The sequence below is a fragment of the Callorhinus ursinus genome, unplaced genomic scaffold (assembly GCF_003265705.2).
Source record: "Callorhinus ursinus isolate GAN/ISIS: 27379988/994484 unplaced genomic scaffold, GSC_fseal_2.0 scaffold12, whole genome shotgun sequence".
Lineage (NCBI taxonomy): Eukaryota > Metazoa > Chordata > Mammalia > Carnivora > Otariidae > Callorhinus > Callorhinus ursinus.
The window spans coordinates 51,400,115-51,416,186 of record NW_027397074.1 but is presented as its reverse complement, the minus strand read 5'-3'; the positions used below and the strand labels follow the sequence as shown (position 1 = coordinate 51,416,186).

Sequence of the window (16,072 nt, the reverse complement as noted above, 5' to 3'; positions counted from 1 at the left end):
ATTATTTGAACAGTTGTTCTTAACTTTTAATTGTGTGATTTTAAAGTTATTTTCAGATTCCTCCTGTCATGTAGTACTGCAAAAATAGAATGAAAAGAATTACAATAACCGTTATTACACATTATTTTGAATGTACTTTTTTAAAAAATTTTATTATGTTAATGTTAGTCACCACACAATACATCATTAGTTTTTGATGTGGTGATCCACGACCCATTGTTTTCATATAATACCCAGTGCTCCATGCAGTACGTGCCATCCTTAATACCCATCACCAGGCTAACCCATCCCTCCCCCGGCTCCCTTCCCCTCTAAAACCCTGTTTGTTTCTCAGAGTCCATAGTCTCTCATGGTTCATCTCTCCCTCCCGATTTCCCCCCCTTCATTTTTCCCTTCCTTCTCCTAATGTCCTCCATGCTATTCCTTATGTACTTCTTTTAGAAATTTCAAAGTACCTGATTACTATTGATTGTTTTCTTCTATGGATTAGGGCTGCCAGAACAGTTTTAAATCATATGTGAGAATATTACCAGTGATAGAGTTTAAAAGATTTTCATAATGAAAAAAACACTTAAAATAGAAACATTTCAATAATGTGTAAATGCAATATCAGATGCCCTGAAGACCTCTATGATGGTTTTAGCCAGACTTCATTTTTCCTTTGTCAGATTCTGAAACCACTTTTGTTCATATTTAACAACTTAGAAAAACTAGGTGTCACCTTCAGAGCAGTGTGTACTACACAGTAAGAGCTAGACAGTTCTTTCTACAAAGGAGGACTTGTGGTCAGAGTAAATAAGCTTGCTTTCTACAGCAAGACTGAAAATTGTGAATTAGAGCTTCATTGCCAAGTTCTGCATGCTCTCTCTATGCATAACCTTCATTCCTGAGCCCCCCACCCCCGGTCTTTTGCACTTACCTGAAAAAGCTAGACTTCTCAAGGATGTGCAGAGATGGGCCACCTGTCTGAATTCCATATAGGATTCTTCTCTAATAGTAAGTCTGCTTGGGCACTCCCATGGTCTGCGTGCACTTAAAAGGCCTGGCAGTTCACTAAAGCAAAAGGAAACCAAAGTGTTCTAAGTTCCGCAGAGTGTCAACAGCAACCACAAAACCTCAAAACTATTTCACACACTAGCACTGAAAAACCAACCTCTTAAAATGAAAAGTCCAGGTTGCAAAATGACAGCAAGGCCAATTGTCAAGAAATACTAAGGTTTTATGACTACTGGAAGAATCCATTTTTTAAAAAATTCATTCAAACTGAATTTTGTAGATAATAGGGGAAAAAGTGATATTATCAAAAACAAAAAGGAGAAATAAACTGTGTTGTGTTTGGGCTGAAAGATAATACATATATAATATTTCCTTCAGAAAATTATTTATAGAGTTCTGTAACTCTTGGGAACCTAGAACTACTATTCTTATAATATATTTTGGTGATTAGCTCTGTCATTGATATTGACTATGAGATTAGTATGTTTGTCCACAGCCTCACTTTTTAGACTCTTAACATTATCTCTAAAAGAAGATATGCACACAGTCACAGAGATAAATGGGAAGTATTGAAAGAAAAATAAGTTCCTTGGGACCCCTGTGTGGCTGTCAGTTGAGCATCTGACTCTTGATTTTGGCTCAGGTCATGATCTCAGGGTCATGGGATCCAGTCCTGGGTCAGGGTCTGGGTTCAGCAAGGAGTTGGCTTGAGATTCTCTCTCCCATGGTGCCTCCCCCACTTGCTCTCTCTCTTTAAAATAAATAAATAAATCTTAAAAAGAAAAATAATTTCCTCAGACTGCTCTAATTTGCCTATTATGTTATATAACACTATAGTATTCTATAAATATTATAATTATTTTGCAAATCACATGGTAATGTATAGAAATCTGTGGGTTAAAAATGCTAATTTATTAAATCATTTTAAATATACTCCAGTTTTCAGCTGTAATTTGACATTTCTGCATTAAAAAAACTATGCAGGGATCAAACACACCATCCCTGGGTTCTCTCTACTTTAAAGGCCCTAACTAGAATGATAATTTTGGTAATTTGTGATGATTTCTGGTCTCCTGTACAATGCTGAAGAATATTTTAGGCAAACATTTTGCAATTCCTGTTTCCTAGTCTTCACATTTCCCATTTTGAGCTTAATGTTATTAGTGCACCTGACTTCTGTTTTTTTAGTTTCAAGGGAAGGCCTCTTTGTCTGGAAAGTCTTTGACCTGGGGCAGAAGAAAGCAAAAGTAGATGAGTTCTCACTGTGTGGCTCCATGGTGTCCGATGAATATGAGCATCTCTCCTCTGAAGCCCTGGAGGCTGCACATATTTGTGCCAAAATGTACATGCTGAAAAGCTGTGGCAAAGATGGTTTTCCCATCAGAGTGCAGTTCCACCCCTTCCACGGCATCCTTATCTACAAGATGTTGTCCTGTGCTGGAGCTCACGGGCTCTCAACAGGTATGCGGGGTGCCTTTGGCAAGCCCTACGGCACAGTGGCCAGGGTCCACACTGGCCAAGTCATCATGTCCATCTGTACCAAGGTGCAAAACGAGGAGCATGTGACTGAGGCTCTGTATAGGGCCAAGTTCAAGTTCCCTGGCTGCCAGAAGATCCACATTTCCAAGAAGCAGGGCTTCACTAAATTTAATGCAGACAAATTTGAAGACATGGTGGCTGAAAAGTGCCTCATCCCAGATGGCTGTGGGGTCAGATACATCCCTAATTGTGGCCCCATGGACAAATGGCAGGCTCTGCCCTCATGAGAACCTCAGTACTGCCTCCTCCTTATTCATGCCCACCAACAAATCCTACTTTTGTCGAAAAAAAAAACCCAAACAAACCTGAAAACAAATCATCCAAGCATCCATTTCCACAAGTTAAAAAAATTAAGCCGAGGGAGAACAAAAAGAAACAAATAAAAATAAAAACAGATCTCAATAAAACATAAAACAAACATGTGCTAGAGAAAATAAATCTAAAAGGAGATTTTAAAAGACTAATAAATTTCATAAATCCCTGGGAAGACAGATCAAGAAAAAAAGAAAATGCACAAAATACCAATATCAAGAATGATTTTTATAAAAAACGGGCTTAACTATTGGTCCCATAGTTAAGAAAATGAAAACAAAAGGATATAACAATTTTGGGGTGATAATTTCAATGAAATGGTGAAATGACTTAAAAAGCCATAATTTACCAAAATGCCAAAAGAAGAAATATAAAATGCAAATAGTTTATTTACTATCTGGTAAATAAATTGAATCTGTAACTAAAATCCTTTGAGAGAAATTTCCATGCCTGTCTATTTTATTACTCAATTCCTCCAAACGTTTAGAAATTAAATCAACTTGAGATATACTATTCCAGAACTTGGAAAAAGAGAAAAAATTTTCCAAGTTATTTTTTGAGGTCATCATAACTTTGATAGCGAATACTGGTAAGAACATTACAAAAAGGACCCAAGAGAGGCCAACTGTCATTTATATAGACACAAAACTTCTACACAAAATATTAGCGAAGAAAATCCAGTGATAAAAAAAAAAATGATAATAGGGCTCCCTAGGTGGTTCAGTCAGTTAAGCATCTGACTCTTGATTTCAGCTCACCTCATGATCTCAGGGTAGTGGCATGGAGCTCCCCCTCAGACTCTGCTTAGGGGGGAGTCCCCTTGACATTCTTTCTCTCCCTCTCTGTCTGTTCCTCCCCCCGCTCATGCCCTCTCTTTCTGAAATAAATAAATAAAATCTTTTTAAAAAATGATAATATAGGGACTCCTGTGTGGCTCAGTTGGTTAAGCGGCTGCCTTTGGCCTGGGTCATGATCCCAGGGTCCTGGGATCGAGTCCCACATTGGTCTCCTTGCTCAGCAGGGAGCCTGCTTCTCCCTCTCTCTCCCTCTGCTTGTGCTCTCTCTGTCAAATAAATAAAAAATCTTTAAAAAATAAAAAATGATAATATATTATGGCCAGGTGAGAATTATTCCAGGAATGCAAGATAGTGTAACATGTGAAAATCAAATGCAGTTCACAAACATAAACAGAATAAAGAAAAATCATATGATCATCTCAAATAGAGACAAAAAAATCTCTCAATAAGATTCAACATCAATTCATGCTTTTATTTATTTAGTTATTTATTTTTTAAAGAGAAAGCGCACACCCTTGAGCAGGTGGGGAAGAGGTTGAGGGAGGGAGATTTTTTTTTAAGCTTAAAAAAATTTTTTTGTATTATGTTATGTTAGTCACCATACATTACATCATTAGTTTTTGATGTAGTGTTCCATGATTCATTGTTTGTGTATAACACCCAGTGCTCCATGCAATACATGCCCTCTTTAATACCCATCACCAGGCTAACCCATCATCCCACCCCCACCCCTCTGAAACCTTCAGTTTGTTTCCTGGAGTCCATAGTCTCTCATGGTTCATTTCCCCCTCCGATTCCCCCCCTTCATTTTTCCCTTCCTTCTTCTAACATCCTCCATGCTCTTCCTTATGTGAAATAATATGTGAAAATATTAATATTTAATAATAAGTGAAACCATATGATAATTGTCTTTCTCTGTTTGACTTATTTCACTTGGCATAATCTCCTCCAATTCCATCCTTTCTGATGGCTGAATAATATTCCATTGTATATATGGACCACATCTTCTTTATCCATTCGTCTGTTGAAGGGCATCACGGCTCCTTCCACAGTTTGGCTGTTGTGGACATTGCTGCTATGAACGTTGGGGTGCATATGGCCCTTCTTTTCACTACATCTCGATCTCTGGGGTAAATACCCAGTAGTGCAATTGCTGGGCCATAGGGTAGCTCTCTATTTTTAACTTTTTGAGGCACCTCCACACTGTTTTCCGAAGTGGCTGTACCAACTTGCATTCCCACCAACAGTGTAAGAGGGTTCCCCTTTCTCCACATTCTCTCCAACATTTGTTTTTTCTTGCCTTGTCAATTTTTGCCATTCTGACTGGTGTAAGGTGGTATCTCAATGTGTTTTTTATTTGAATTTCCCTGATGGCTAATGATGTTGAACATTTTTTCATGTGTCTGTTAGCCATTCATATGTCTTTTTTGGAGAAGTGTCTGTTCATGTCTTCTACCCATTTTTTGACTTGATTATTTGTTTTTTGGGTGTTGAGTTTGAGAAGTTCTTTATAGATCTTGGAAATCAGTGCTTTGTCTATAGTGTCACTTGCAAATATCTTCTCCCATTCTGTGGGTTGCCTCTTTGTTTTGTTGACTGTTTCCTTTGCTGTGCAGAAGCTTTTTATCTTGATGAAGTCCCAAAAATTCATTTTCATTTTTGTTTCTGAGGAAGAGAGAATCTTAAGCAGACTCCACGCCCAGCCCAATGAGGGGCTCCATCTCACGACCCTGAGATCATGACCTGAGCTGAAATCAAGAGCTGGTCACTTAACCGACTAAGTCACCCAGGCGCCCCCAACCATGACTTTAAAAAAGAAAGCTGACAAACTAAGAATAGAAGGATATTTATAAAATCGTACAGCAAACATCATGTTTCATCTGGGAATATTGAAAGCTGTTCTCTTGATATCAGGTGTAAGTAAAGGATGCCTTCTGTCACTACTTCAGTTCAACATGGTATTCTAATCTAGCATCTATCCTAACCCAGTGTGATGAGGCAAGACAGTAAAAGGTATAAATATTGTAGGGGTAGCTGGCTGGCTCAGTGGGTAGGGAGAGCATGTGACTCTTGATCTTGAGGTTGTAAGTTCAAATCCCATGTTGGGTGTAGAGACTACTTACAAAAATAAAATCCTCAAAAAGGTGTAAGTATTAGAAAGAAAGAAAGAGAGAAAGAAAGAAAAAGAGAGAAAGAGAGAAAAGAAAGAAAGAAAACTGTCTCCATTTGCAAGTGACATGATTTTATACATAAAAATTCCAAAGAATACAGACATACTAATATAATAAATTTATTAATTTAGCAAAGCAAATAGTTCCATGTTAATTTGCAAAAATCAATTGCATATCACACTTGCAACACACAAGCAGAGAATACAATTTTTAAAATACCATTTAAATTAGCATCAAAGAACATTAAAATGATCTTTCAGAAAATCAGCAAATCTTCTATGAGGGACACTGTATAACATTGAGAGAAATTTAAAAAGACCTCAATGAATGGAAGACTATATATTACTTTCAGATAAAAAGATTCAGTATTGTGAGGATGTCAGTTCTCACCCAACCTACCTGTATTCAATGCATCTCTCTTTTTAAAAATTCCAGTGTAGTTAACATACAGTGTTATATTAGTTTCAGGTGTACAATTTAGTGATTCAGTGGTTGCATATATTACTCAGTGCTCATCAAAGTAAGTGTACTCTTACCCCTTTGCCAATTTCACCCACCCCGCCCCACCTCTCTTCTGGTAACCGCCTGTTCCTTACAGTGAAGAGTATGTTTTTTGGTTTATCTCTATTCAATGCACTTCCAGTCCAAACTTGAACAGGTGTTTCTGTGGAAGTTGACAAGCTGATTTGAATACTCGTATGATAATGTAAAGGGTCTAAAATGTCAAAAACAATGAAAAAAAAAGGGACATATTTGAAAGATTTAAAATACCAGGTATTGGAGTGCCTGGCTGGCTCAGTTGGAAGAGCATGCAACTTTTAATCTTGGGGTTGTAAGTTCAAGCCCCACATTGAGTATAGATATTAATTAAAAATAAAATCTTTAGAAAAATAAATAAAAGTAATTAATTAAAAAATAAAATACCAGGTATCAAGATTTATTTTAAATCTAAAATAAATTGGAAAATATAGTATTAGCACAATAATACACAAATAGACCAATGAATAGTATAGAGTCCACAAACTAATCCACACATATATGAACACTTAATTTACAAAAAAAGGTGGCGGTACAGAACAGAGGGAAATAATGATCTTTTCAGTAAATGAGGCTGGGTCAATTGGACATTCAAATGAACGAGAAAATGAATCTTGACTCCTTACCTCACACTATACATAAAAATCAGTTCCAGATAGAAAGTTGATCTAAATGTGAAAGGTAAGATAATAAGACTTCTGAAGATAACAAAGAGGAGTATCTTTATGACCTTGGGATAAGAAAGAAATTTTTTTTCCCTTACAGTACAAAAACCACTAATCACTAAAGAGATAATTGATACACTGAACTACATTGAAATAAGATTTTTATGCCCAGCAAAGACATCATCAAGAGAGTAAAAAGGCAAATCATGGGGCAGGAACAGATTTTTATAGTTCATAAAGTCCTTTTTCAGGATAAAGGACTCATGTTAATTGTGGATCAGTAAGAAAAAGATAATACAATTAAGTTAGTATATACAAAATACACAAATAGGCAGTTTGCAAAAGATTTCCCAATAAACACATATTAGTGATTTGGGAGCTGCAAATAAAAACTGCAATGCAATACCACTAACTATACACCAGATAGCTGAAATTTAGATAGAAGTTCATACCTCACAATTAAAATTTAAAATTTAAATACAGTTTAATGAATCTGAATATCAAGTGTCGCAGAGGATATGGAGTAAATAGAATTTTCATACACTGCTAAAGGGAGTGGAAAAGTGGCACACTAAAGCTCTGTTTTTACAGCTGAACATACAAATGTCTCATGAACCAGCAGTTGCATTCCTAGATACATACCCAACAGAAAATGCATGTGTGTACCAAAAAGTCACAGGAATGTTCATAACAGCAGTATGTAGATTAGTCCAAATCTGGAACATCCTGGAGGTCAATCAAAAATAAACATATTACAAAAACAAAAGCATGGAATGTATAGAATTGCTCTTGCCATGAAAATGAATGAAGTAATGCTACATGCAAAAACATGGGTGAATTTTGCAAACTCTGTATTAATATATCATTCCAATTTTAGTATACGTGCTGCCAAAGTGAGCACAACATTCTGTTACTATAAAGAAGCCAGCCACAAAAGAAGTCATTGAGTGATTACATTTACATAAAATTTAAATACTGACAAAACTCATATAGGACAAGTTACAAGTAGGAGCGGTGACTGAAAGGAAGACTTCTGTGCTATCTCTTGATCCGGGCGGTGGTTACTCAAATGTGCTTGCTTTGTGCTAATTCATCTGGTTTTCCCCTCTCAATTTTTGCACTTTTCTATCTATAGATTATACTGAAACAATAAAAGTTTATTTTTAAAAATGATCCATACTGGAAATGCAGTGCTATAAGTTATTTAACACTAATTATTTTCACAGTTCTATTGTTTCCAAATAAGACTTCAGCCAACATTCTCTTTTCTCCCTTGAGGCTTCAGATGGAATGTTCTTCTTTTCCAAATTACTTGCATGCTACTCCTTTTCCTAGGTTTGATGCTAACATATCCTCTTCCTCACTTTGAAATATGTTTGGCCAGTGCTTCATCCCCAGTGAAATAAGTGCCAAAACAATTAGCTCCAAATCCATTTTAGGAGCTCATTTGGAACAAATTTGCATATGGCATTTGTGAGCTTCCTGCTCTTACCTATTGAATCAATATGCAAAGTAAACTCTATTTGAACCTGCTGCAGATATTCAGAATCATCTTAAGCACATAAAAGGAATGATTTCCAATATTGGGGCCCCATGTAAAAATGAGGCTGGTGATGATACCATGTCAAATATTTAAAGAGGAGGGGAGGGATCTGTGAAGCTCAGAATCTCAGTGTTTGAAGATATACACTGTTACTGGAAACACCCTTCCAAGTAATCATCCAGTCTGCCTGCTCATCTTGTGACAGTACTGACATTTAAAGTGATGCATTGCTTACAAGCTGAAATGTCTTACCCTACTATCTACCCACATCTTCAATCCACCCCCATTATAGCCACAGAGAAAACGGCTTCATCCCTTTTCTACACAATAGCCCTGCAAGTACCTGGTGACATTTGCCTTGTCCAGTCTGAGTCTTCTCTTCTCCAAGCCTGGGGCTGTGATCTGTTAAAAGAATACCCATGTGGTGTGGCTCTGAGTTCCTCCACCCTCCTGGCCTCTCTGCTTTCAATACCCTTCAGTTTATTAAATTCTTTCTTAGGGGTTCATCCAGAACTGCAGCAAATGCCTTCAGTGTGCTCAGACCTGTGAAATGATATCTCTTTGTGTGGTGCTTTTCTTTTTTTAAAGAACTGCCTCCATATCTGCTCCCATCCTGTGCTTTTGGAACCAAGAGAAGACCTGTGCATTGATCGTTACTAAATTTTATTTTGCTCCAGGGTTTTTCAGAACTTTTTAGATCCTAAATCTGACCACTACATCTTTATTCAAGATGTCCAACAGAACAGAACTGAAGTTCAAGGTCTCTGCCCATCCAAAAGTTTCCATTTGAGCACCAGTCTATTCATGAGTGTCCTTCAGGAAAGTTATTCTCCAAATATCATACAGCCTGTGTTTCCAGAATGCCAACAGCAACCTTACCAAATGCCTAGATGAAAACCATATATCTATGTCAATGTATATTGTTCATCTTCATTCTGGTAACCTATGCAAGATATCCCTGTCACAACTTAACTTTCCAGCCCCATGATTGAGGATGTGGACTCTGCATTCGCAGTAGAGTGCAAAGATTTGGAAATTCAGCTGCATTCAAGTTCCTCTCTTTTATCTAGTAAACTAGGTGTCCTGAGACCACATAGACTCACTGAGCTTCATTTTACTAATTAAGACAATGGGATAATGCCTGTGCCTCTACTGCAGAATTTTAAAAATTTTACTTGTTTTATGATTTGTGTGACCTTGCCTAAAGCAGTACTTTCCCTTTAAGGTATTCCATGAATTTCAAACTCCACATATAGAATGTTCTGAGACAGAGACCATCAAACATCGTCATCAGTACAAAGGCCCAAGGGTTTTCACCATTTAATGCATTCACACACTATATTTAGTTATTTTTAAAAAATTGTCACCTGTAAAGAAATATCATTACAAGGGTTAGTGATGATGAAGACTACAACAACAACAATGAGGAGGAGGAGGATGATGTCCTGTTATACAAACTGGGCCTCCACCCTGAAATGAACTGTTGCTAGAATAACTGATGTTACTCACTTGGCTTCCTCCAGAGTATGAGGTGTTCTATTTATGTGCATGTCAGAATATTATATTTTAGAGTAGTTGCTAGGGTTGACAAATGAATTTTATGAAAGAACCTCAAATCTGTACTTCCCCTCAGCAAAGGACTAGATTCAAGGCCTACGTAATTCTCAGGAAACAAGCTTTATGGTGCTATTTTTAAAGCGTGGCTTGTTTTTCTAGAAGCAGAGCAGGAGCCCCTGCGCTTTGGGAGACCACACTCCTATAGAGAAGAAATGTAAAGGTATTATAACTTATGAAGTCTTAGCACATTGGGGAAGAATTCTAATCTCCCATGTTTTTTTTTCAGCAGTAATTTACACATACATAGATCTAGTAACTGAATCACCAGGCAAAAACCTTTATTCCAGGTTAAGCCAGGCCAGCACCTAATTATAGGCTTCAAGCATCCTGATCCTGTTTACAGAAATAGTCTTAGACATTTTCTCTTGACCTTAACCTTAATTTCTTTGCTTACCTTCTATTTCTACAACCACCTAGCTCTTGACTGTTTTGCTTTGTCTCCCATTAAGGACCCTGTGCCTGCTTGTTGTAGTTAAGGGTAGATTTGACTTCTTTCACTCTAGGTAACCTCCCCACCTGATTGAGCCCTTGCCTGGAACTCATCATCCCTGATGGTTTCCTTGGTTCCTTAACACTCACTCCTCAAGTGAGAGGTTCACAGTTCTCCTGAGAACGGCCAGCTCTTGCCAGAGAACTTAAGAGACAGTTTTAGTGGGTCTTTACTTTAGCTGCCCCTAAAGTTTCATTTTCATTAAAAAAAAAAAATCATCCCATATTTTCCTGCTTACTCAACACTTGCGTCTCAGTCCTCATTTTGGTTACTGCACCTCTATAGTGCATTTTTTTTCTTGGAGGATGAATTAATTAATTAATTGATTAACTTAAAGTTTTATTTATTTGAGGGAGAGAGAGCCGGTGGAGGGGCAAAGGGAGAGAGCGCAAGACTGTCCTGCAGACTCCCTGCTGAGCGCAGAGCCCAATGTGGGACTTGATCCCACGACCCTGAGATCATGACCTGAGCCGAAATCAAGAGTCAGATGCTTAAACCAACTAAGCCACCCAGGCGTGCCTTAGAGGATGAATTTATTAATATACTCAGCAAATGCTTACTGTGCCATTGAACTTAGGTACTTAACAGCTTAGCTCCAGAAGCTGCCTATTAGTTTGATTCTACCTTTGCTGGGGAACTTGTTCTCTGCTTGTACAACACCATAGGCCTCATCATACTGGTCAGCAGTCTGGTAGATGATATCTCTTTACTTTTGAGTTCCTTTGCTTTGGTACACAAGTCTTCCCATCACACACGATCCCTCATTTGCTATCATTCCTAACTTGATTTATCTACCGTAATAAAGTCATATGTTTAAGTCAATATCCATATTTTGTTTATAATTTAACAGAAAATGAAGCTATGAAATAAGGGACTATGATTTATCTACAATGACTGACCAACACTTAGCACAATAGTGCAAAACACTTTGCATATGCTCAATATATGTTTGCTTAGTGAGTAGATGGATGGACGGTTGGATTGTTGGGTCAATGGATGAATGGATGCTTGGATGCTTAGTATGTACCAGGCTGATAGTAAGAATTTAATGTAAAATAAATAAGCCCTGGAGATGTGATGTACAGCATGGTGAAAATCGTTAATATTGTATTGTATATTTGAAAGTTGCTAGAAGTGTAAATCTTCGAAGTTATTACAAAAAAAATTTGTAACTGTGTTTGACAGATGTTAACTAGAATTATTGTGGTGATAATTTCACTATATATGCAAATGTTAAATCATTATATTATACACCTAAAACTAACATAAGGTTATATGTCAGTTGTATCTCAATTAAATGGATAAATAAGTATTTCATATTTTTTTTTATATTATCACCTCAGCAATTCTTAGGGGTAGGACTCATTAGTCTTATTTTATAGATGGGGAAGAAAACTCAGAAATATTGTGGTAACTTTCCCAAGACTGTTGTTAACAAATACTGTGATAACTTGGTATTACGTTAGAGGTACATTAATGATTATGATCAATAATCCTATTAGCTAGCATCTGTTGAATACTTATGCCTCCAGTAAGTATTTTCACATTATATAAGATAATTCACATTATCTTACATAGTCCTCAGGCAACCCTGTAAGATAGGGCCATTATTATGTCCAATATATGTAGTCTTCAGGGTCACATCCAGAGGTGTCCTATCTGTGCATGACAATTTAACTGAGAGGTGTAAAACACTGTATTTTCACTTACTCACACTTCTCTCTCCATGGCCAATACAGAAAGTAGAGCATACAAAGAACCTCTGCTTCTGCTTTCCTGGAAACTAAGTAAAAGCAGTAAATACCTACAATTGCCCCTCCAGTTCCCCATTACTAGAAAGATAGTCATTCAGATTGCTAAATTGTCATTGCTAAATTAATTTGAATATATCTCCCATTAATGATAGGGATTAGGATAGGACTGCAAGGTTTTGACATGCTATGATAATATTAAATATATAGCTATAAATATATAACTATATGTTTTCTCTTATATGTCATCTCAGGCAGTTAAATAGCTAGCTAAATGAGGTGTTTTTATAAGAAAACTCAACTATGAATTGGATTCATCTAATATCATCATTCCTGATTTTACTTATTTTTTATTGTTATTATATTTATATTATTTATAATATATATATTTCTGATAATATATTTATTATATCAAGGTATAATTGGCATAAAACATTCTATTCTTTTCAGATATACAACATAATTATTTGGTATTTGTACATCTTGTGAAATGATCACCACAAAAAGTCTAGTTAACATCCTTCCCCATACGTAGTTACAAAAGTTTTTTTTTTCATGTGATGAGGACTTTGAAGATTTACTCTTTTAGCAACTTTAAAATGTGCAATACAGTATTATTAACTATAGTCACCCTTTATTCTTAGATTGACTCTCTTAATAGAGTCTGATGGTTCTCACAGGGTTTCTTCACTTTTTAAAAATCTTAGTTCTCTCTCCTTTTCCACCTGAATAATTTCTAAATTCCTATCCTCCAGGTTGTTTACTCTCTTTTTTCATCTGATGTGCCCTATTACCAAAGCTTTCTAATGCATTCTTCATCTTATCTATTCACTCCTTCAGTTCCAGAATTTCTGTTTCATTGGTTTTTTTTTTTTTATAATTTCAATTTCTTTGGTAAAGTAGTCCTTCTGTTCATTAATTTTATTTTGGGGTTTATTGAATTAATTGCCTTTCTGAATTTTCTGTAGTTTATTGAATTTCTTCATAACAGCTATTTGAAGGGTTTTGGTTTTGTTTTAAAATTTTTTATTTGAATGTAGTTGACACACAATGTTACATTAGTGTCAGATGTACAACATAGTGATTCAACATCTCTGTGAGTTATGCTGTGTTCCCAAGTAAAGCCACAATCCTTACTGTACAACGCTGTTACAATATCATTGACTCTATTCCCTAGGCTGTGCCTTATATTCCCATGACCTATTCATTCCCTAACTGGGAGCCTGTATCTTGTACTCCCCTTCCCCTATTTTGCCCACCCCCACCTCCCTTTCCTCTGGCAACCATCAGTTTCTTCTCCATAACAGCGATTTTGAATTCTTTATCGATTAGATTGCAGTATTCCATGTCCTTGAGTTCAGCTGCTGAAGAATTGTCATCTTCTTTTTGTGATACCATATGACTATGACTTTTCATAGTGTTTCATGAAATGTGCCTTTGCTGTCACATTTAAAGTAGCAAACTCCTTTCTTATTTATAGAAGGCTGCATTTACTTGGATTCTAACAGTTCAAAAGGCGGGCAATCGGAAGCCCTTCTTTTCACTTCCAGACGGTGGTGCTATAGCACAAGTGTTTGGCTTCCCTTCCGGCGCGGACTAGGCTCCACACTGACTTACCACCTCCTCAGGCAGAAGTGGCCGCTGCCACGCTGCTACCAGCACAATCCCAGCATGTCGCTGTGCTGGCTCTCGGGAGTGGGGCTGCCTCACCCGTTCCTCCCTTTCCTCTGACTCCAGAATTGTCTGTGCCTCACTCCAAAGGCTTGCCAAGTTCTCCCATTAGGCAAGCTGGTTCTCCCCACATTCTCTATTTCCCACGAATGCCCAGTTGTGTGCTCTCCAGATTACCTCTTTCCTGACGGCAGCAAGTGGGGGTGGGCCATCCTCAGACTCCCTCGGGTACACAGCATCCTCCGAGGTCTTCCCGACCCACTTTTGGATGCACACGTGGGTGGATCTCCCAGGTGTCCTGGTGTACTGTGCAGAGGCACTTTTGTTAGGTTCCGGATGCCCAGTTAGTTGTAAATCAAAGGGGAGGGGGGAAAAAGGAACAAGCCACACTGCCCTGCTGCTGACCTCACTCTCCTCCAAAACTTGCCTTTGAAGAGCGATGGCCCTAGGGTAACTAGTTGTTCTTGGTTTGCCCAGAACTTGCCTAGTTTTAGCATGTAAATCCCACATTCCAGAAAACTCCTCAGTCCTCAGTAAGTGGGGATGTTGAGTCACCCTGCACGTCCCTTCAAAACAAGCCTCTAAGATCTGATACCAGCTCCACACAAAACTGGAGCTCCATGAAAACCTATCAGTCTACGACTCTCTTCTTAGCTAAGTCACATTTCTTTTCTATTTATTAAATAACCACCTTCTTTGAAAATACAAATCTAAATGATGGTGCAGAAAGGACAGTCGCTCACCAGCTTAGGTGGGACTTATGAAAAATGACACTCATTATGTCAGGGTTCCTGCCACAGCCCAGGGCTCATCTCCTCGGTGGGGCAAACTGGTCTCCGACCAGCCAATGTTGCATTACAACCATGTAGATGCACAGAGGAGTAAACCTCCTACAGCTGTTGTGCCAATGGACTGGGATATCTGTGGGCACACCCCATAACATGACCAGTGTCCCCGGGGGTTACACAGTAGCGACTCCAGCAGGCTTTAGGATCTTTTGTGAATGGGCTCACAACAAAGTTTACTTTAGTTTGAGTTTTGTCCACAACGATACACTCATTCATATTTTGTAGCACATTATTGTTCACTACTCATGTGCCCTCATTTGAATAAGCATCTTCAGGAAGCTTGTGTCATGTTATGGGATGCTCTAGGTAGGGGTCAGAAAACTTTTGCGGTAAATGGCCACATAGTACCTATTTTAGGCTTTGAGGGCCTTATGAGCTCTACCACAACTACTCAAATCAGCTGTTCTAAGTCAAAAGCAGTCATAGACAATACACAAATGGCTGTCTTCCAATAATACTTTATTTATAAAAACAGGCAGCAAGCCAGATTTGGCCCTTGGGCTGCACTTTATGAAATTCTGCTATTAACAGAAACAATTGTAGTTAGCCATAGAGTTCTAGAGAAAACAAATGTTGAAGCAATTCTGGAGAGTGTTATATAAGATCCAGTTTTATCCATCTTCAGACCACTAAAGATTTCAAATCACTGGAATCGTGATCCAGTTGTTAAACTTTTTTTCTTAAAGATTTCACTTATTTTTGTGGGTGCGTACACGCGCGCTAGAGAGCAAGAGCGCACAAGTGGGAGTGGGGAGGGGCAGCCAGAGAAGCAGACTCCCCGCCGAGCAGGGAGCCCGATGCGGGGCTCGATCCCGGGATCCTGGGATCATGACCTGAGCTGAAGGCAGCCGCTTAACCAACTGAGCCACCCAGGCACCCATCCATTTGTTAAACTCTTTGGCCTACCTCAGACATTTCAGTAAAGCACCGCCATTCTTCTTGCCCAGGAAGATTGTGGGAGAATAGGTATAGACTAAATAGGTATATGATTAAAAAAAAAAAAAAGTTTTTCTCTGGACTGTCTTTGAGTATATAAACTGGACAGAACCTCTAGTTTAAAATGTTTTCCAGAATAAACATCTCATCTGAATGCTGGTCCTAATATTTTTCAAATTTCTCTTTTAACTTAAAGACT

The 16,072-nt window shown here is 37.9% G+C and overlaps 2 protein-coding genes across 2 annotated transcripts in view; one reads left to right on the top strand and one right to left on the bottom strand.

Moving 5' to 3' along the window:
- GPR141 (G protein-coupled receptor 141) overlaps positions 1 to 1,082 on the bottom strand; it is a 36,477-nt gene extending 35,395 nt beyond the window's left edge. The window contains exon 1 of the mRNA XM_025873162.2: positions 920 to 1,082. The gene's annotated coding sequence lies outside the window, so the exon portion shown is untranslated. The remainder of the gene's footprint in view (positions 1 to 919) is intronic.
- The window catches only part of LOC112825135 (large ribosomal subunit protein uL16-like), a 66,954-nt gene extending 64,001 nt beyond the window's left edge, over positions 1 to 2,953 (top strand). Inside the window, exon 7 of the mRNA XM_073899081.1 lies at positions 2,185 to 2,953. Within this exon, the coding sequence (XP_073755182.1) occupies positions 2,271 to 2,762 (492 nt within the window). The 5' untranslated portion in view covers positions 2,185 to 2,270 and the 3' untranslated portion in view covers positions 2,763 to 2,953. The remainder of the gene's footprint in view (positions 1 to 2,184) is intronic.
- Positions 2,954 to 16,072: the final 13,119 nt, after the last annotated feature.